Source organism: Sorex fumeus, unplaced genomic scaffold (assembly GCF_029834395.1).
Source record: "Sorex fumeus unplaced genomic scaffold, SorFum_2.1 ptg000063l, whole genome shotgun sequence".
NCBI classification, from domain to species: Eukaryota; Metazoa; Chordata; class Mammalia; order Eulipotyphla; family Soricidae; genus Sorex; species Sorex fumeus.
This window is the reverse complement of record NW_026606120.1, coordinates 71,636,508-71,659,652: the sequence shown is the minus strand read 5'-3', so window position 1 is coordinate 71,659,652 and position 23,145 is coordinate 71,636,508. Positions and strand designations below refer to the sequence as shown.

General features: G+C 43.0%; 1 protein-coding gene across 1 annotated transcript in view; it reads right to left on the bottom strand.

The window, feature by feature from the left end:
- SKAP1 (src kinase associated phosphoprotein 1) overlaps window positions 1-15,525 on the bottom strand; it is a 320,308-nt gene extending 304,783 nt beyond the window's left edge. The window contains exon 1 of the mRNA XM_056126663.1: window positions 15,398-15,525. Within this exon, the coding sequence (XP_055982638.1) occupies window positions 15,398-15,443 (46 nt within the window). The 5' untranslated portion in view covers window positions 15,444-15,525. The remainder of the gene's footprint in view (window positions 1-15,397) is intronic.
- Between the last annotated feature and the right edge of the window lie 7,620 nt (window positions 15,526-23,145).

The following is a 23,145-nucleotide window of genomic DNA, read 5'->3' as shown; positions in this document are numbered from 1 at the left end:
AAAGTACACAAGATATATGTGAAACACCAGAGACAGGATGATGATCACACAGGTTCTAAGGTCAACTGAAAGGATTCTGTCTAGGAAGGACACACCCAAAACTATTTACTAAGTGATGTAAACAGGTGAACTTTCCATCTCTCCCAAGTCTCTGACATTGTCAATTCATAAGGCTATTCTCTAGCTTATCTGTAGAACACATCTTAAGGGTCACATTTTTTCTAATATAAAGGTTTTTTTCTCCTTCTGTTTTCTAAGTCAATGACACTAACACATTAAAAGAAGAAATTATTTCTATCAGTTTACCCTAGCAGCTGCAAATGTTTAGGTTTCGTGTGTGTTTGTGTGTGTTGTATGTTTCTAAAACTCAAAAGTCTGTTTCAATCAGCTGTCTATTAGGCAGGAAGAATGACCAAATGCAGCTGAAAACAATTTCACCCACTGAAAACCAATCCAAGTGTTCCTAGAAAGGATATTTTGCAAAAATCACTGTATCACTGTCATCCTGTTATTCATCGATTTCCTTGAGCAGGCACCAGTAACGTCTCCTTCGTCCTACCCCTGAAATTTTAGAAAGTGCCATATTCAAGCTCTTTCAGGGTTAGGAGAATAAGACCCATCATTGTTACTGGTTTTTGGCATACCGAATACACCACAGGGAGTTTGCCAGACTCTGCCGTGTGGTCAGGATACTTTTGGTAGCCTGCCAGGTTCTCCAGAGTTAGAACTAGATAATAAGATGTCACGCGGCCGCATTAGCGGCTGCACACTTCTGGGAGCTGGGTTTTATAGTCTCTGGGTCTTGGCTGTTGATGGTATTACATGGCACCGGGGGCAGTTGGTGGGTGTAACGCCTACATACTGGAAGATGGGGGATCTGGGTGGAGGAGGCCCAGTCCCAATCCAAGCAGGCTTGGAGATCTATGCCCCAGGTCCCGCACACCTGGGTTCCTCTGCCAGTTCCTTCATGTGTGAAGCTCGTCCAAACGTGTAGAGAGTGGTCTTAAGCATGGCTGTAGCTGGAACCAGAGGTCTTCAGCTGCCAGGACTCTGCTCGGGGTGGGGAGGGGAACTCAACCCACCCTCCTCCAAGGGGACCCGGTGAGGACAGCCAGGCACAGAGGCAGGAGACTCTGTACTGTTCTCTTCAGGAAGCTGGGTTTTATAGTCTCTGGGTCTTGGCCGTTGATGGGATTACACGGCGCCAGGGGGCCAGTTGGTGTGTGTGACCCCTGCCTACTGGAATATGGAAGATCTGGGTGAAGGATGCTCAGCCCCGATCCGAGCAAGCTTGGAAATCTCAGCCCCGGGACCCGCATGCCTTTGTTCCTCTGCCAGTACCTTCATACGTGTGGATAGTGGTCTCAGCATGGTGGTGGCTGGTTCTGGAGGTCTTTGGCTGCTGGAGCCCTGGTTGGGGCGGGGAGGGAAACTCAACCCGCTCCCCTGCGGGGGCAGGAGATCTATAATATCGGTATTAAATATCTGTACAAAACTATCTGTACTAAAACAGAACTCACAGTTCTGAAAAGAAGACATACATTTCTGCCTAAACTGGAATTATACATAAGAAAAAATATTTACAATTTTGTCTATGCCATTGGCATAGAATAAAATGACTCACCAAATTCACTGGGTAAAATTTAATACTCGCAGAATTTCAGGTCCTTTCTTTCACAAAAGACATTCCATATTCTTTCACACAAGCCAGACATGTACACTAAAACTGAACCACATGCACTAAAACTGAACTGCATCCCCAAAGATTCTCTAAATGTGAATGGTACTGACAGAACATAATCACAAAAATAACCATTGTCTCCCTGCTATTTTTTTTTGTTTCAACAATCTTGTGCTAACTTGTACAAACATTTCTAACCCTATATGCTTGCCCCCTTCTCTTTTCACCTTTTAACTTTGTTGGGGGAGGGCCACCCAAGTGGTGCTCAGGGAGCACCAGGACCACATCCTGAGATACTTGGCCAACAGAGACGTTAATTCAGTGCTAAGGCTATTGGGGCCTGGTGGTGCTAGGGATCACTAGGGACACTATGGCAGTGCTGGGAAGTAAGGGGAGTCTCCAGGGCTGCAATCAGTGATTAGCTTCCCCATATGGCCTATTCCTAGCACTGCCAGGCCTGTTGGCATTCACATTTTCAATGAGAGATAAAAGTTGGAGGTAAGAAGCCTGAGAAGAAAGGGAGAGAAGAGGAAAGGAAATTCTATTCTCCATTTCCTCAGGGTCCCTCACTGGTCTGAACTCGTGTGTGTGTGTGTGTGTGTGTGTGTGTGTGTGTGTGTGTATGCTCACGCGCACACATGCACACATATATGCATATGTGTGTGTTATGATGGGGGAGCAGGGAGAAAGGGGGTTGTGTTCCTATTCTCATTCTGGCCCATTAAATGGGTTCTGTCCTAAACCCCAGAACCTTACTGGCTTTGACTCAGGCCCTCACTGCTTTCTTAACCCTTCCAAATAGAGTACTCCCCACACCAACAAAACCCATAAAAGCTTGATTCAGCCTTAGCAGGGGATAGTCTAAGTCTCCCTGTAATAAAAGGCTAGTCAGCGGAAAAGGAGAGCAGGCTTCAGTACAGAAAGTGTTCCTAGGGCCTCAGGTTAAAAGATCACAACTACTCCATGGGTAGAGCAACTGTACAATGTGTAGGGCACTTACTTTGGACATGGCCAGTCTGAGTTCAATCCCCAACATGCCATATGGTCCCCTTAACATTGCCAGGAGTGACTCACAAGCACAGAGTCAAGAATAACCTGTGAGCATCTCTGGGTATGGCCCCAAAACCAACCAAACAAACAAAAAAATTACTCTCATCAACATGTTATTTCTTTCTCTCCCCCAGGTAAAAGACTCACAAAATAGGTTATTTTTAATGGACTGGTCTGGAGGTTAACTTTTAAAATATGATTGTTTTTGTATTAGAGAAAAACATTCTTTCTAAAAGAAACTCAGTAAACATTGGAAGACACTGGAAGTCACTGATTTGAAAAAGAGCAATATGGTACTTCAGCCTCATCTCTTCAAATTTCATTGATACTTATAAATATTTTCTATTTAAAAAGACAGCAGGTCTTGTAGATGTTTCACTGAACACTTTGAGGACATAATACCTACAATAACTAGACTTCCCTCCTTTAGGGATGGGAGACAAGGGAAAAGGGTAGAAAACGTTAATTGAGATTGGAGAATAAAGAGGGAGAAAGACTCTTCAAAGACACACCCAAGGTCCCTGGGTTAGGATTAATGGTGGTGGGTAGGGATCTTCAGGACTTCCATGAAACCACTAACAGTAAGACAGGCTTTCCAGGAACAGACTGAGCCATACCCAGAGAACCACACTAGGAAGAAGAGAAAACCACATTTCAGTCTAGGTATCTGATAAACTCTGTATTTAATCAAATATCACCTTTTTCCTTATATTGTTATTTTACAAAAGAAAACAGCCTGGTGGCTCAAAACCAACTTCTACTGTCATGTTGACAATCCTGGTAGAAATAAAAATAAAAAGTTCTGATTCTTTGACATTGATACACTGAAGATATTAAATCATTAATAACTTTGCAGTCATTTAAATATCTCACTAAAAAGGAGCCTCTTTATCTTTAATGATTATAATTCCTATACTAAATATGGAAGTCTTCGTGGAAATCTTATATTGCTTCATACTAACTAAATAATTCTAGCAGTGAGGTTTTTAGTTTGTTTACAATTTGTGCTAAATCTTGCACTGAATTTTTGATCAGACAACAAATTGTAATCCTTAAAGCATTTGTTGTTGTTGTTAAAAGGTAAAACTTGTTGGCAAGCTAAAGTTCATACCACCAGCTTTGTTTTGGCTTGCAGGAAGTATCAGCATACAATAAAGAAATTGTCAGCATGTTCTGGTTCTGGTTTGTTTCAACCTGCTGATTGTTTTTGCCCATAACCTAGGAAATGTGTGGAGTTTATAGTTTTAATTCTCCATCTCCTTTCCTGTAGGGAAAAAAATGACAACATCTATATTCTCATAACATAGAGAAAACAAAACCAGAAACAAACACAGATATAAACTTTGATTAAGTTTTAACTACTGGTCAGACTAAAAATCTAGAAGTAATGTTCTATAATCATCATCAAGAGTCTAAGAATGTGACAGAAAGACTAGCACACATACATACACAAAGGTCCACATACAGATATGTTCTCTGCAGCAATGTGGAAGTTATTTTTTAAATGGAAACAGTCAAAGAAAGGTTTAGACACTGAACAAAAATTGTGTAGGTTTTCAACCTAATACTTTTTTACACTCTAATATAAGTAGGTTATAGATAAATAGAAATTGTTCATATAATAGAAGCTTTACTAATGTACTTAATGGTATATTTAGACAAATTAGTTGGATTAGAATTATGATACTAGGTATTATACAGTATGAGAAATAGCTGGAAATTAGCTACAGAAAATATTCTAAACAACACTATAATATACCTCCTTAATAAAACCTTTAAAATAACTTTTCTTGGGTCTGAAAAGACAGTATGGGGGGTAAGGCATATTTCTTACATGCAACCAACATGGGTTGGATCCCAGGCACCACAATTGGTAGTACCCCCACATCTCCTGAGCACTGCTTGAGAGACCAGCACTCACCACACCCTCAAAACAAACTTTTTTGATAACTTTGTGTGAGTCTCTTGATCTACTGATCCATCCAATCTACCTATATTAGAGTGTTTCTGCTACATGAGAATTTAAGTAATTCATAAATTATTTTATCAAAACTATCAGCCTTTAGAAATCTTGTTCTCAGCATTCTAAGACCACTCTGCTTCTGATTTCACATCTGTACTATTTTTCATGTAAAAAATGGATAGTAAAATTAAGCAGTGGAACTCAAAGAATCCAAATATGAAAAGCCATCTGTTATAATAACCTAACCTATAAAGCAGCACTGACAAACTGGAAAAGCAAGCAATGAACTTGGAAACACAGGGGAAATAAATATGAATAAATGTAGCAGAAATTATAGGTTTTCCTGTAGAGTGTAATGGTTTATAACGTGAAAAAATGAAGTCTATGATAGTTATGTCAATATGTTAAGATTCTCATATCATAGCAAAGCTTGAGATTTACCTTATTTTCCCCAATTATTTTAAATATTATTTTAAAATCTGGTGCTAGCTATTAAGATAAAAATGTTATCCATATTATCTAGGTGCAATAATTATATTAAAAATATTAGAGTATTGCACCTATACAATAATGTGGACATATTTTCATCTTAATAGCTAGATATCTTTTAAGGAGAAAACTGACATTGTTTGGAAAGATATGTTAGATTTTCAATGGGAATATAAACAATTAAATAGAAAGCTACAATACCTTCTCTTGGTGGGGGTAGGGTGTTGAAGTTATGTTCATGGGGGCTTCATGCAGGGTGGGTTTTATGGAAATTGAGAGCAAGGATATATTTAGGAATTCTTGACCTTGGTATTACTGCTAGTATGAGCTGGATAATCCTTTGTTATGGGAGGTTTTCTATAAACTGTATGAAGTTTAGCAGCACCCCTGGCTTCCAGGCATCAGATCCCAACAATACTTACCCAAGTTATAATAATGAAAAATGTCTTCATGTGTTGCATAAAGTCCCCTGAGGGACAAAAATCATCAATCTAGACAAGGTGACCCAGAATAGAAAGCATGCATCGGTAGCAAGAGAACTTGCAGAGCATGAAAGGATAACATTGAGAAGGCATGTTCCTTAGGGTCAGGGATACCTCAGTGACTTAGCACTTGCCTTGCGTGTATAAGGCCTTGGGTCAGATCTCCATCACTGAAAAAAAATTAAAAGGGGTTGAGGTGGGAGAATGCATGCTCCTTGAGATGATGAGGAATTTTGAGTTCCCAAGGGCAGATAGCGCCTGAAGTTCAAATGGCTTGGCAAATCCAGCTAGCATTTAGGCGCTACCTACAATGAAGTTCAAATCTTTCTACCAATAAAAAGTTACCAAACAAAAATATGAACGGTGGAATAAACATTTTATTTTTTCAAATGAAGACAAATTCTCTCTCTCTCTTTCTCTCTCTCTCTCTCTCTCTCACACACACACACACACTGCTTTATAATTTAAGGTAAGAAACACATATCTGTGCCAGAGATAATACAAGGTACTAAGGTGCTGCTTTCCTTGCATGCAGGTGACCCCATCTCAATTCCTAGCACCACATGTTTACCCAAACACTGCCAGGAGTGATCCCTGAGCACTGAGCCAGGAGTAAGCCCTGAGCACCAGTGAGTGTGTCACACCAAAAAAAGGAAAATTAAAAAAGAAATATATCTTCTCTCAGTTTTATTGGGAAAAGATAGTAGCTAACAATGGAGAGCACCTTTAAAAAAAAAAAACCTTTACAAGTCTCCTCTAATTTAGAGATGCAAAGATGAATCATGAGTCTAAGTACCTGAGTTTTCCTTATGAGAGATTAATAGGACTTCCTCAAAGAAGTAAGAGTTTTAAAATTTTATTTACCAAACACTTAGATACTATTCCAAGTTATTTTCCTTTATTCACTGTATCACTGTATCACTGTAATTCCGTTGTTCCTTGATTTACTTGAGCAGGCACCAGTAACGTCTCTACTCATCCCAGCCCTGATATTTTACCAGCCTCTCCTAACTCATCTTTCCCAACGATTGGAGGCTCTTTCAACGGTCAGGTGAATGAGATCTGTTATAGTTACTGGTTTTGGAACATATTCCTTTATTACTTTATTAATTTTCCTTTATTACTGAAATGAGTTCTATGAGACAGACACTAGTATATTCCCAGTGAGGAAACTGGGAATCCAAGACAAGCAGATACTAAGAAAATAAAGTCAGTATCTGAACCTAGGAAATGTCACACAAAGAGACAGACACTAGTATATTCCCAGTGAGGAAACTGGGAATCCAAGACAAGCAGATACTAAGAAAATAAAGTCAGTATCTGAACCTAGGAAATGTCACACAAAGAGAATAAACAGGACCAATGAGAAAACACTACGTTCAAAATGGAGGGGAAAAAAAGCTCTTGAAGAACAAGAGAAAATGCCTCCTTCTGTTCTAAGTTTTGAGTTTGTTTTTTTCCCTATTTGGGTTATACCCTGCAATGCACGGCGGTTACTCCTGGCTCATGCACTCAGAAATTACTCCTGGCGGTGCTTGGAGGACCATATTGGATGCTGGGAATCGAACCCGCATTGGCTGCGTGTAAGGCAAACGCCCTACCTGCTGTGCTATCACTCCAGTCCCCTGTTCTAAATTGTTTGTTTGTTTGTTTTTGTTTGTTTGTTTTGGGGCCACATGTGGCGATGCTCAGGCCTTACTCCTGGCTCTGATCACTATTGGTGAGTTCAGAGGACCATAAAAGGTACTCGGGACTGAATCCAGGTCAACTGTGTGCAAGGCAAGTAGCAACCCATTGTACTATTGCTCAAGCCTAAATAAGATTTTTATTTTTAAGATGCAGAATTTTTTTTTCTTTTTGGGTCACAACCGGCGATGCGCAGGGGTTACTCCTGGCTCATGCACTCAGGAATTACTATCTGGCGGTGCTCAGGAGACCACATGGGATGCTGAGAATCGAACCCAGGTTGGCTGTGTGCAAGGCAAACACCCTACCCACTGTACTACTGCTCCAGCCCCCAAATTTTTTAAAAAAAATATTTATCAAGCAGGAGAGATAGTATAGGAGTTAAGTCCTTACAAACAACTGACACGGATTCAGTTCCTGGCACCGCGTATGGTCCCTTCCAACTACCACCAAATGATTCCTGAGCATAGAGCCAGGTTTAAGCCCTAAACACAACTGGTGTGGCCAAGCCTCAAATTTAGAAAATCAACCCCAAAAGTGATTATAAGTCAGAGTTTTATAGGCATAATAAAAAAATGAGTAATGAGGAAAGAATACATAGAAAATATTTTAATAAATAAATTCTGAATTTTAAATCAATTTAGTCACTGATGAATAAAGATAATGTACTGTCCTCCCATTGTTCATCGATTTGCTCGAGCGGGCACCAGTAACATCTCCCTTGTGAGACTTGTTGTTACTGTTTTTAGTATATTGAATACATCACGGGTAGCTTGCCAGGCTTTGCCATGCAGGCGAGATACTCTAGGTAGCTTGCCAGGCTCTCCAAGAGGGACAGAGGAATCGAACCCGGGTTGGCCACATGCAAGGCAAATGCCCTACCCCCTGTGCTATCGCTCCAGCACAAATATTTCTTAAGACAAATAATTTAATTATACTCTCTGAGAGGGATGGAGGAACCAAACCCAGGTCAGTCGCATGCAAGGCAAATGTCCTACCCGCTGAAAAATATAAAACAGAGTAGACCAGGGATTCATTAGTAGTTTAATATAAATCCCAATAAAACAAAATGAAACAGTTGTAGCCAAAATGAAAATAATAGGGGAAAAAACTCCCTATTAAAGAAACTCCTAATTCTATAGGTCATAAAAAGTTTCAATACAAAGCAGACAAATTTTGTTGCTGTTGTTGTTGTTATTGTTATCGTTTTAAGGTCACAACTGGCAGTGCTTAGAGACTATTTCTTGGACATTCCTTGGAGATGGCTCTTTGTGGTGCCAGGGATCCAACCCAGCCCTCCCACATGCAAACCATGCATACTAGATCTATAAGCTGTCTTCCCATCCTGGAAAATTACTAAAAATCCTAAGATCTTGACCCTATATCATGACATTTTTTATTTGATTTGATTTTTGTGTGTGGGGGGGGTACATACTTGGCTGTGCTCAAGGCTTACTCCTGGCACTGTCCTCAGGGATCACTGTTGGCGGGACTTCAGGGACCATATGTGGTTCCTGGGATCAAATCCATATTGTCTGTATGCAAGGCAACTCTACCTGCTATACTATCTTCCAGACCTCCCATGACATTTTTTAAAATTGTCACTGTCACTGTCCTCCCGTTGTTCATCAATTTGCTCCAGCGGGCCCAGTAACATTGTAAGACTTGTTACAAACAAACAAAAATATCCTGTGAACATTCAGGCAGGAGGATGAATTATAAAAGAAACACATCAGGCTGCTGTCAGACTTCTCCCCCAAAACTGAGAAACAAATGATAATGGTCTGGGTTGGGAGGAAGGGGAATAGAGTGCTCTCAGAAACTGAAACTAAGCAGACACATTTTCAGATCTTGCAGGTGTTCTGCATAATACCAAAGTAGGAAACTCACTCAGTAATATATTCTAGATTAGTGGTTTTTAACCACAGGTCTGCATATCATAGACAATTCACAGGAACAAGAAGGTTGAAAACCATTTTTCTACATCATCACTTAGTAGGGCTTAATGCACTGTCCAACAAAGTAGTCACTGTGGCCACCAGGCTGATGAAAAGTAGCTAATGCAATTGGAAAATAAAATTTCTTTTTTCACTTCACTTTTTTTTAATGATTTAAATAGCCATCTCTGGTCTACAGAACTGACCTTATAGGAGACAGGGGGCAAAGAATAGTGGATACCAGGGTGGAAGCTATGGGGCTGGAACACTGCATTCATGAAACCTTATCACAAATAGTATTGTAAATCACAGTGCTTTAAAAGAAAGAGAAATAAAAGATATAAAGAGACAGAAAGAGGAAGAAGATAAAAGAATGAACCAGGGAGATAGAACAAGAATTGGGGTTCACATCTTGCATGTGCAGGACCCAGGTTTAATACTGGGCACTAGGATTAAATCGCTGAGAATCCCTGAGTGCATCCTGGGAGACCCCTACCACCACAAGAGTGGTCCAGTGGTCCCTGGAACAGCAGAGCAGCACCAGTCACATCCTTGGACCCTCAAATTGAACCATCCTGGCTGTCACTGGGATTGCCCCCAGAGTACCCTGAACACTGCTTGGGAGGGCCTAAAATAAAACTAAATTAAACTAAATGTGAAACAGATATAAATTCACAAAACAGCCCAGGAGTAATTATGACAGAAATATCCCTAAATAAGAATGTCATATTTCTATGATATTCATATTTCCATAAAAATATAATAAATAATTCTGAGTTTTTAATTCTAATACAAAGATATTCTATTTTAATAAATTTTCAGTTTGCAGTGTTGTACCAGAGTCCCAGTTAGTGTGAAAACATTCATCCCTCTGACAAAGCTATGAAGAATAAATTCAACAGGGAAGCTTTATAATAAGATAATACGATTTTAGTGACCAAGAAATTAATAATAAACATAGGAACACCAAAATGCATAAAGTAAATATAAGAATATAAGTTACAGTGACAATAGCATAGGAATAGTAGAAGACTTCAACAGCCAACTTAGAGCAATGGAAAGAGCATCTAGACAGACAGTCAAGGAATTAGTAAAATTATGTTTTATTACTTCTTGAATTTTAATTCATATAAATGATGTATACTATTTTGAGCATAACTTTTGAGTTTAAAGTGTTCAAAGGAATTTCCTTTGAATATGACCTGGTTGAATAAGTGAGGAAAGTTCCTATTGCACTTTAAGAAAAAACATCACAAATGTTTATAACAAAAAAAAAGTACCTAGACTGGGGGAGAAGGCAGCTCAGATAGAGAGGGGAGCACCAAGTAAAGGGTGTTGGGAGGATCCTCCCAGGATGAAAGATGCATCCTGAAAGTAGAATATAGACCGAACATGAATGCCATTCAATGCCTCTTTTGCAAACCACAGCACCCAAAAGGAGAGAAAGAACAAAAGGGAATGCCCTGCCACAGGGGTGGGGTGGGATGGGGGGTGTGGGGGGTGGGAGGGATGCTGGGAGCATTGGAGGTGGGGAATGGGCACTGGTGGAGGGATAGGTACTCAATAATTGTATAACTGAAACCCAAGCACAAAAATTTGTAAGTCTACAACTAACTTTATGGTGTTTCACTAATAAAAAAAAAGAGTACCTAGAGAATATCCTTAGCTATTCAGAGCAACACATTCCTGTAAATTCCGTACAGTTGGCATTTTACTATATTCAAAAAGATTTTATGGTTGACTGTACCAACCAATACAAATCTGAGAACAATCTGAAAGGAAATGATTAATGACTGCTACTTTCTAAGGAAGCTTCAAAGTAAGTAACCATACTCATATCAGAATCAGTTTTAATGCAGCAATTTCTATTAAATGCAGTTGGGTTGTAAAGGCTGTTTTGGATTTAATCCATATTCTGAGCAGGTTTTAGGTACCTCATAGGTAGTTGGGACTTAAAACTACTGAGGTAAAACCATTAGGTCCCATTCCACTACACAAGACACACTATGAACGAAGGAAATATTTATTCTAGCTCCTCACATTTGCCCGATGTCCTTAGGACTTCAAAAGCAGAGCTAGAAAGACAAGGAAGAAAGTGATAGTGTTCATATCTGTGGAACAAAGATTATGCAAACTGCCAGAATGCCTTTGTTTTTGTTTTCAGCATGGTTATCATAAAACAAAAACAAAAAGATAAATTCTATGTCTGAAGCTTGATTATGTGAAAACAGACCTGAATATTTCCTCTGCTTTCAATAAAGCAGTAGACACCCTTCATTTCACTTATCTATAAGGTTCTTACTTGCTGATATGAACTACTTACTATTCCTATATGAGAGCTTGACAAGTTCTATCTAAAGAAGCTGTTTCCTGATTTACTCGCCAAGCCGCTAATATTTTCCAAAAATCAAATAAAGCATTTGAAAAAGTTGCATATTCAATACATCCCCATACCCAAAATACAGAAAAACATTTGCCTTTGTTTAAGTTACTTCTCTGGTCACCAATTAGAAACAAAATATCTGATGTTTGTCATAATTTTAACAGTATAAAAATGCATGAAATAAAACAAATAGCCTCCCCTCCCCCTTTCATTAACTCCCCAACCAATTAATGTTAACAGTTTACAGTTTGATGTATATTCTTTCTTCTTCCAGGCTTACATAAACATACATATATAGGGCGGGGAGGGGGGGAAGGGAGTAATTTTGGTTCTTGGAAGATTTTTTTGTTTATTTTTAGAGGGCTTCCCCAGCTGTGCCTGAGGGCCTGGAACCCACTTCTGGTAATACTCAACCTGTGGTTCAGGTCTGATAGTCAGAGGCTGAGGATAGGTGGTGTAGGAGGGTTCTGCAGTTAACTGAACTTGGGACCTTGTGCGAACGTGACAGGTGCTCCACATTTGGTCCAGCTCTTTGTTTTTAAACCTCAAAAGAGGACATTATACATACTAATGTGCAATTTCCTTTTCACTCTTAAAAATGTTAGGATACTTTCTAGGCCAACATATACAGATCCAGCATTTCCTTTTTAAGGACCGCTAAATATTTCATAGCACTGCAGCACTGTCCTCCCATTGTTCATTGATTTGCTCGAGCGGGCACCAATAATGTCTCACAACAAATTGTGAGACTTACTGTTACTGTTTTTGGCATATCGAATACACCACGGGTAGTTTGCCAGGCTCTGCCGTGCAGATGGGATACTCTAGGTAGCTTGCTGGGCTCTCTGAGAGGGACAGAGGAATAGAACCCGTGTTGGCTGCGTGCAAGGCAAACTCCCTACCCCCTGTGCTATCGCTCCAGTCCAAATATTTCATGATACAAATAATTTAATTATACCATCACCACACCTTTCCCAACTCATGAACATTTAGGATGGGTCCTTGTATATGTATATTTTATGTCCTTTTATTTCAATAGCAGATGTTTAAACATGGAGCTTCATTCATAATCCATTGAACCATTGTTCTGCCTCTCCCAGGTCATGGAAAAATAGAATGGATATTTGTTACATATACTTTGTGTCATTTCAGTAACAGATTTTCAAAGAAGTTGGGTTTCTGGGTCAAATGAAACATTTTCAAAATGTTTAAAGCTTTATTCCTAGATAAAATTAATTTGGGGATCTTCAGAATTTCTGTTCCCTTTTCATTTCACAAAATTTTGGCATAAACCATTCACAATGTTTAGCATATTTTATTTTTAAAAGCACACATATTATGTAAAAAAACACTGTCGTTTAAGCTCATGTAGTTATAAATAAATAAATGCTTAAATTATGGCTGTGATGGCCAGCATTAAATCACTGTGCAAATCTTATGCCGTGGTTTATGAAAGTAGTAATTCATTGTAGAAACTCTACCCCCACGGCCATGTGGCAGCATTATAGTGGTAGCTCTCACACCCTGTTACTCCCTCCACTGAGTGACAATATACAAAGCTGGACTTTAATATTTTCTAATAGCCAACAGTTAACCGTAAAGGGGGCAGGAGGTAGGGGGCAGGGAGGTAAGACAAATAAATAATAACAGACGATAAACTGATCACCATTATGAATCTCTAATGTCCACAAATTCTATGTAGTACAATTAATAATTCTGCTGGTATACCCCAGAGACTGTTTCATAGAGTTTAAAATCTATAGCCAATATGTTGCTATGATTACATGCACCTTTCCAAAATATATTCTTCTCACAGTTTTCAGTCTGTTGAATCCCACTTTACTTCAGATTCAGAGTCTAACTGCAAACTTTTTTTTTAAGATCTTAAGAAAGCACTAACCAATGAAGCTCCTTAAAATGTAATCTCGGACTCCTCCGTATAGTCTAAAGACCTAAGCACCAACAGAGATTGTTAAGACACAGCAAGTTTGATACAGAAGTATGTGACATGCAATTAATCTCCATTCAAACCCTGCTCTGCTTGTCAGCAAACAAAGGTTCTGCTTTAGAAGGAGATCTGAAGACTTCAATTAAAAACAGTCAGCTAACAAGAAAATAATCTAAGCTAAAAGAAGGTGGCAGGTGCAGAAATGAGTTGTTTACCAAACTGTCAGTTTTGAACCAAAAAGAACTGCACATCAAAAAATGTTGATGGAGTGGAATGCACTATAGGCCTCTGAACAGAAAAAGGCGAATTCTACCACGGCCACTCACAAAACGGAAGTACAGCTTAACAAGCTTGTAAATGAGGTTTCCTCTCATCAAATGGCAGACACCAATGAAAAGAATTGGGTCCATTTTTAAATGCAAAGGCAGAATTAAACTTTTTTCAAGTTTCTTCCACCTGGAGTCAGACCCAGCCTTCTCTACATAACAAACTTGATTGAACTGATGGCCAAAGAGGTAGTACAAGGCTAGAGGCACATGTCTTGCAAGCAGTTGAGCCTGGTTTGATCCCTGTCACTGCATATGGTGTCCTAAGCAGTACCAGTGAGCACCCTGGGTGTGGTTTCAGAAATAAAGCAAGTTCAAGAATTTAACTGAAATGCTGGGTGGAAACTAGAGTGACTGAAGAAAAGAAAATGATAGGTTACTTCTTTGGAGATGTCCAGGTAATGCTCTTTTACAAACACTTTTTTTTTTTAATTCTCAAAGTAGAGATTTCCTCAGGTCATAATTGAAATGGATTTTTGGAAACTTCCCTTCAAAAGAAATACCTAGTTGACAACTTTCACAGTCCAGAATGGAAACAGTGCTATAAACAGCCTAAAATGACCTGCCAACTATTTGATTAGGAGACATTTATACCAAGATAACAAGGTAATGCAGATATAAAACCAATTAAATCGAGAGAAAGAGGGGAGGGTGAGATACAGAGTGCCAAAAGCATGACCTGCCCAAAGCAGGCCATCTGTTAAATATGTGTCAAAAATGTCACTTGGATGCCAAAAAAGTTTAATTCCAAGACAGCCCCTTCCTCCTGAGATCCTTGTGAAAGCTCAGATTCCAGGCCTCCAAGAACTTTAGTTGCAGGAAATCAAGTGGCTTTTGGCAGAAAAAGTGGGAAGGGAGCAGCGCCCCCCAACCTCCGCGCCCCCAGTCAAACCGGTCTGAGGAGTTGGAAGGATGGGCTGCAATTCAGGCCCCCTAGAGCCCCCCAAGGATAGCTCCTCTCCGGTGCTAATCTGAAGGGGAATCCACCTCCAGGGACTTTTCTAGAAAAGTGTGCAACACCGAGTGCAACCCATCGGCCTTGGGGGAGGCTCCAAGACTTCCAAAGTCTGACAGGCTTGTGGGGGCCACAAACTCGCGGTGACCTGCACGCGCCCCTGACAGCCTCTGTCCCCCTCAGTAGGAAGCCTCCTGAGGGGCTTCTGTGAGAGGTGCCCGGGGCCGGGAGGAGGGTGGGAGGGTCTCCTAAGGAGAAAGGCGCTGGGTGCAGACCCCGAGGGCGGCCTGGGGCGGCGAGGGGTCCCCCTGAGCCCCGCGGAAGAGGCCGACGTGGTCTGAGGTGCGCGCGGCGGGCGGGCGGCGGGAACCCGGCGGGCCGCGCGGATGCTCGAAGCCGCGAGGTTCTCGTGTGGCCGCGCGGGTCAGCGCGCGTCTCCCCGCCGGCCGCTCGCCCTCGGGGCTGCCGGGGCGCCGGGGCGGGGGCCGGGGCGTTACCTTGCAGGAGCCAGCGGATCTCCTCAGGGAGCGCGGCGGCCTGCATGTCGCCGGCGGGGCGCGGGGAGCCGCGGGGGACACCTGCACCTCAGTCGCCGCCGCGGGCCGAGCCGCGGGGCGGGGCCGGGGGCGCGCTCAGGAAGTGGCGCGCGGCGGGCGGGGGCGCGCCCCGGGCGCGTGGGGGCACACCTGGGCGCGGGCGCGAGACACCCCCTCCCGGGGGGCACGACCGAGCCTGACACCTCACTGCGCCGGGGGTCGGAGCGTCGGCCGGCGGAAGCCCCGCATCTTCTCCCCGCACCCACAAAACGTTCGCTTTAGTGACACTCACACCCTGTAAATAATGAAAACCTCCAGTATTGGGGGGAGTCTGCTGCACAGCTGCTCGGACACGTGCAGCCAAATTGTCCCTTGGGCCCTGATAAGGGGGGGAGCAAGGGGAGGGTAGGGGGGGTGCAGTTCTTCTCCTGCAAGAGCTGACAGAGGGCAAAGTGAAGGACAAGGTCAGAGGAAGTTTCCCCCGCCCCGCCCCCTCAAAGTGCCATTCAGACGCTTCCATTCAAAGTACCCCACCACCACCACCACCATCACCACCACCAACCATCGTGATGAGGGCAGACAGGATTGCTGTTTTATTTACCCAACATCTGCACAGCTACAATAACATCAAACAATGTTAATTTTTTTTTAGGCACCCTGATTTACTTTAGTTAATGCTGAGGTTTCATGAATACAATATTCCAACACCACACCCTCCACTAGTGTCTCCACATACACAACCTACCCCCTTTCCAATGTTGATCTCTTTTAAAAGTAAAATAAGCCCAAGGTACACCTGGCTATTGTACACAATGTTCACACAAAGGTGGCCCTGGCTCTCGGGGAAGGAGGGAACATTGGGGTCTGTGTGTGCTTAATGGAGCATGTGGCATCTGAGACCGGCTGGGTGCATGCCAGACTTGGAAGGGGCAGAGCAGTTTCCAGGTGGAAGGACCAGAGTAAACAAAGATGTGGAAGCCTTCTGCTGGAAGAACTACGCAGGACCGCAGGACCGCCTTTTTCTGGAGGGAGTAGAGAAATGACAGTTGTCAGGGAAAACAGAAACTCTCTTAAGACTGGAGCTCTGACAGGCAGGGGCTGCCTGACAGAGCAGGGATTTATCAACTCCACCAGGTGCACTGTGGGGAGCCATTGGCCAGTTTTGCGTGCTGAGTCCCTAGAGTGCAGGTTACCTTACCTGGACCTCACCTCATTGCACATCTAACCCTTTTTCCTTCTTTGAGCAAAGGGAGTTTCTGTGCTCAGAATGTGTGCGAAGGTTTGGGGTAATAAGAGAGGACACACAAAGGGTTTAAAGGCACCTTGAGGAAACAATGGTGGAACCCCAATGGCTGTGGAGAGCTGGTCAGAAAGAATGTGCAGTGGCTGCACCTGCCTCCTGGCCTAGTTTACCCTGCAGCCTAGGGACATGGTCTGTTGGAAAGGGCGAGTCCTCTTGCAGCTTCAGTGAAGAGGATGGTGCCCTGGTTTTAAAGTCACAGAACCCTCTTGCAAACTGGATGGGGTTGGGGGGAGGACGATGGCAGGAGTCTGGGGACTGAGGCTTCTGCTGCTCTTGTCTTGCCCAGGAAAGCTAATAACTGCCTTCTACACAGGTACATGCCAGGGCTTTTAATTTTTTTTAAACCATACCACTCTGAAAACTTTTCTGAGGGGAACAGAGCGTACCTGGTGGTGCTCAGGGCTTACTGCTATCTTTGTGCTCAGAGATCACTCCTGGTGGGCTCGGGGACTACATGGAGTGCTGGGGATCAAAGCCCATCAACCTTGTGCAAGGTAAATGCTCTACCCTCTGTTACTATCTCTCCAGCTCCAAATCCTTCTGTAATCTCAAATGATCCTCAAAAGAACCAGGGAAATAAAGTTCTTCCTGGATGTAATGCCAGCAACTTGCTTTGGCCTAGCAACAGAAGGGAGTCTGACAACCTCTCCCTTGTCTCTTGCTTCTTCAAGGATATTTGTCAAATGCTAATAAAGGCTCCAAGCTAATGAGTTGTTTGATAAAGAGCAATAAACTCAGGTCATCACACTGTCCTCGCAGGCCTTCCTACCTGTCATAGCTTACTCATACTCAGGGAAGCAGCCACAACATGCAGCACAGCTATTCTCCATCCATTCTGGGTTTTACAGAGAGGGGGCAGAGGGAGGTGCCGAGTTGGGTAGGGTGTGCAGGGTGACTGGCAGATTCCAATACGGCATTGTCATGTTGTATCAAGGTTCCTCATTGTAGACAGAAACCTGCCTCCACACATGAGCGCAGCCCCTCCTTAATCATCTGAGGACCCTGGTTCAGCAGTCAGCCTCACTCCTAATGACATTCTGTTAAATGGACAAATTCCTTTGAAGCCTTGTCCTTCTTTGAAATCCAATTTTCACAGGAAGCCAAATCTGATTGGGGGTAGCCATGGAAACCACACAGAGGAGTCTTAGAGGAGGTGGAGAAAGGCAAGACAAAATGTGATAGTCAAGAGTCCTTTACTGCTCTGTCGGAAATATCAAAGGGATCTGGAGAGGTTGGCAGCAGACGAGTCCCTGCCTGGGTCCTGTTCTGTGTGGCTGGGTACCATGTGGCTGTCAGGGAAGTAAGCAGCCAGCTGTCTCTGCATACAGGCAGGGGGATGGCGCAGAATACACAAATGCCAGGTCTGCCTGCCTTCCTCTTCTTCCCCTCCCCCAACCCCAATTCCAGCAAGATTTTAGCATCCCCCTTCTTAGCTGCCCCTTAAAGGCAAACAACAAAAGAAGGCAAGGTTAAAATACAAGCCCCTCCTAGATAAGAGGTCTTTTGGAGCAGAGGCCATGAAATTAATCTGAAATTCCTTGTAATTAGATAAGATAAGGATATCTAAAGAGATGCAGAGCAGCTCGGAATGAAGCCTACAACACAACATGCAGAAAATATATTGCTTAATCCACCGGGACCCCTCACACACTGTCAGCAGACAGATGACATCGAGAACAGAGCTCACGCCAGCCTCTGAGCTGCCTGGAGATGCTGTCGACATGTTCTCATGCCAGGTGGGCACTCACTAAATATGCATCCATGGGGCGTCCAGAGGACTCACTCAAGGAAGAAACAAAGCATCTGGCACCCAGAATGGCACAGGGTGGGAATAACTGCAAGCCAAGCAGGAGCCGGCTGGCACTGCTCTGTCCTGGGTGCCCCGGGTCTGAAGAGGAGATTGCAGAGGGCAGACTTGGGGCTTTCTTCCGAGTTGGTTATTGATCCCTGGATGCTGGGTCATGACACACCCAGTGGAGCTGACGTCTGCCCTGTGGATGTGCAACCGTGGCATCCCAGCCCCTCAGTCCCAACCCCATCAGCAGGATTATTGACTCTTTTATTGACGATGCTGAGACCTAATGAGGACAAGAGCTGCACACTTCATTAAAGACTAGGGAAGGAGAGAGGATGCATGATGCTGGCGCCAAGCACCAGACTCGTATGCTCTCTATAGCCTGGGCAACCAAGTCTCATGCCACCCCTATAGCGGAGGAGAAGGGCACCTGATGCTTAGCTGTGCGACCCAGCATGCACTGTTCCTACTACTGCCTGTTCTTCATCACCAGCTCATTTTTATTTGGGAAGTTCCTGCTCTATACTTGCTCACAAACGTCTTCTCATGGTCTCTCCTTCTAGCTCTCATGCCTAGAATTCTCTGCACTGATACATACAACAATGGCATGTTCCATACCCTACCAGGGAGGCACACCGCCCCTAGCAGCTTCTCACAGCAGAACACAGCACCACAGAAAGGTCAAATAATCTTCAAGGTTATGAGATTCGAGATGAGCTGCAGACCCAGTGCTCTGCCCAGGGTCAATAGCTCACGAGAGGCCCGTGTTGGCCACTTCTCCAGCACTAGTCCCAGCATTCACAAAACTTGATGATTACAACCAAGGAATCACTAAGCAACCCTCTGACACCTTTATTGTTGGCCCCCCACTACTTCAATAATACAATTTTGGTTCGGGAATTTGATTTTGGAATTTGGGTGGAGAGGTGGATGGGAGGGATGGACTTTACCCGATGATGCTCAGGGGATATTTCTGCTCTGTGCTCAGGACATGCCCTGGCCATGCTTGGGGCACCACAGTCAATGCCAGAGATGAAAGGGATTGGCCCCATGCAAAGCAAGCCCCTTACCCTCTGCACTATCTCTCTGACCCCAATAGTATTTTTTTGCTTTGTTCTTTATCACATCTTTCTATCACATTACTTATTATTTTCCTTCTCTCTCTCTATATATATATATATATTTTTTTTTTTAATCTCCTGTGCCTATCCCTTTGACCCCAGTAGACATCCCTCATGGACACTGCTGAGCCCAGCAAAGGCCCTAAAGACCAAGAGGTTGCTGACTCTGACATTTTCTGTCTTTGATTGGTTCCCTCGGGAATCTGAAGGGGTGTGTATACTGGTGTCAGCGAACCAGATGAGGCCACACTTGCTCTCTGCTCTCCAAGCTGTGCTGCCAGTGTGGCATCAGGCTTTACTGGCTTGGGAGGCAGGTGGGGCCCAGGTTGATTTCACAAGCATGCCATTTGCATGCATGCTAACTTAGAAAAACTATATAGAAAGAGTTGTTTTTCTTTGAGGGGTGATAATGGAGAGTAAAGGTAAATAAAAAAAAGAGAGGACATTTTCTCAGTTTAACTGGATTCCTTTGGTTCCATTTGGTATTTCAAAAGGTAAACACTTAAACTCCCAGGCCCTTTCCTTTTTCCCTAATCTTTTCTCCCTCACTTTACTATGGATCTTAAAATTCAGGGTAAGGGCATGAGATTCCAGTGGGAGAAAGGGCTAATATTCAAAACTTAATAGAAGAACCTGGCTTGCACAACCCACAAGCACAAATGCTCTGGAGTATCTGAATTAATAGAAACTGATGTCATCTTACCAGAATCACTGCCTTCACAAATACCAGCGAATCATTACCTGGTGCCAAGTTAACACCAGCAACAGCTGTTTATTGAAATGTAGAGAAGTGGGGAAGAACATTTCCTCTAATGGACACCTCACAGAATGAGCTTTGGGTCCCCAAAATATGTTTTTTTCCTTGCCTTCTGCATCTGTGTCGGTGTCTTTTTTCCCCTTTATATTGTCTATTCCCAAACACCCTTGGGTTTCCTTTATCAGTGCCTGCCTACCTGCCTATCTACCTGCCTGCCTGCCTTCCTTTCTTCCTTCCTTCCTTCCTTCTTTCTCTCCTTTCCTTCTTCCCTTCCTTTGTTCATCCCTTCCTTCTTCCTACCTTCCTTCCTTTCTCCCTCCCTCCGTCCCTCTCTCCATTCCTCTTCCTTCCTTCCTTCTTTCCTTCCTTCTTTCTTTCTTTCTTTCTTTCTTTCTTTCTTTCTTTTTCTTTCTTTTTTTTACTTTCTTTTCTTTTCTCTCTTTCTTTTCTCTTTACTTCCATCTTTCTTTTTTCCTTCTTTTCTTTCAAGCACCCAGTGGTACCTGAGTGGTGCTAGAAATTGAACCCAGGACATTCACATGCAAAATCATGCACTCCAGCCCTTTGATTCCTCTCTCTGTCACTGGGCAATATTTCCTACCCATGTAAACTTGCTCTGTAACATACAAATCAGCATTCCTAGTCCTTGCTGGATTGATATTGAAACTTCATTTTTCTTCTGTTCTAACTTATGAATTGATCCTCCTTTTACTCATGATCACACACTCTACCAGCCCTTTTTAAATCTTCAACATCATATTCTTATTGGGGCAGGGGGTAGTTGAGTCATATCTGAGTGTGCCTAGGATTTACACTGACTCTGCACTCAAGGATGACTCCCAACAGAGCTTGGGGGACCTTATGTAAGTACCAGAAAGCCTTGCCTACTGTGCGATCTCTCAAGCTCCTGCTTGACACTCCTTTTCATCTTCAGTCTTTCTCTCTGTCTAATATTTTTTGTTTCCCTCTATCTTAAAAATAAAAACTAAAACTCTTCCATTGTAATCTCTTCATATCTCATCCTTTATCCCTCCTTTCCCTCATCAACTTCTGCCTTATCTCACATCCTTCCCCTCTGTGCTTTCTCCTTTCCTGCCACTCCAGACCATTGATCACCCAAGGTCATCAGTGCCCTTCTTCCTTCTCAGCTCTTTCCAGTCTTGACCAATCTCCCCGCAGTCCTGAGTGGCATTGGCCATCTGCTCCTATCCAGCCTCCCTGCCCCCCCCCCATATCCTGATCTCCCCATCCTTTATGAGGTCTCTGCCTCCTTGTTTGCCTTTTCAATTTATCATCTAGTCATGGCTCTTGTAAGAGTCTTACATTTGATTTGCCTTTTTCCTTTCACCACTTTTATCTCTTTGCTCTCTGAGGTCAAAGTTCCCACCACACTAACATTCCCCTTCATGCAAATTATTTTTCCAGTGCATTCCTTTGTCCCACATTTCAACCTGGGTCACTGTCACTGTCCTCCCGTTGTTCATTGATTTTCTCAAGCAGGCCCAGTAACGTCTCCATCGTGAGACTTTGTTGTTACTGTGCTTGGCATATCGAATACGTCATGGGGAGCTTGCCAGGCTTTGCCGTGTGGGCGAGATACTCTCCAAGAGGGGCGGAGGAATCGAACTCGGGTCGGCCATGTTGGCTGCATGTAAGGCAAACGCCCTACCCACTGTGCTATCGCTCTTCAACCTGGATATCTAAACCATTCCCACCAACTTGTTATTTCCCTTCCCCTTAATTCTTGTACTGACAACAAACCTCAGTGAAAAGGACTTGAGCTTACTAAACAAAAGACCTGGGTCCCAACTCCCATTCAGCTATCTGCCAACTCTAAGACTCTGGGGTATACACTCTGAAACCTCAGCTTCCCCAAGTGTAAACTGTACATTCTAATCCTGAATTTACCAGGTAATTGTTGTGCTTAAATACAGTGCAATGGGAAAAGGAACTGCTGTTCACCAGGAACCCAAAACTCAAAATGTTGGATTCATTTTGGACCTTTCCTCACCTCTACTGCAAACATTCTTCATGCCTTCCAGTCTTGCCTCCCCCAACCCCCAGCCCTTGATTTTTGCATTTTAACCTCGGCATGTGAGTGTCACTAGTCTGGATTAGGTGCTCATTCATCTTGTTGAGGATATTAAAATGGCTTGCCATTCAGCCACCAGCATTGAAACTTCTTACTCTCCCATACAGTTCCTTCTCAGGTTCAAAAATATATGTCCTAAACATGATCCTGATCTCTCCAAGAGGTGACAAATAGAGTAGCCCTAAATTCATATAATCCTGTGCTCGAAACTAGCATTTACTGGCAGTGAGCTTGATCAAGTTGCTTTTGGGGGAAGAGGGAGGTTGGGACCTACCCATAGTACCCTGGTGTTATTCCCTGTACAAAGCTCAGGTATCATACCTGGCAGTACAGGGGTGCAGGGGTAGGCACACAGTGCCAAGGATAGAATCCAGGCATCCCACATGAAAAGCATATGCATTAACACTTTGAGCTATCTCCCTAGACATGGTCAAGCTATTAAACTTCTCTATGTCTTTATGTTCTCATCTGTAAAGTGGCAACATTAATTTTTATTTTCAACTCACTATCATATGTGATGATTCAAAGAACCAAAATATATATTACATTTCTAACTTCCTACAACATGGTAGGAGTTGCATAAGTGTTGCTGCTACTATAACCTCTGCATTCCCTGTAAGAACCAGCATTTATGGTTCAGA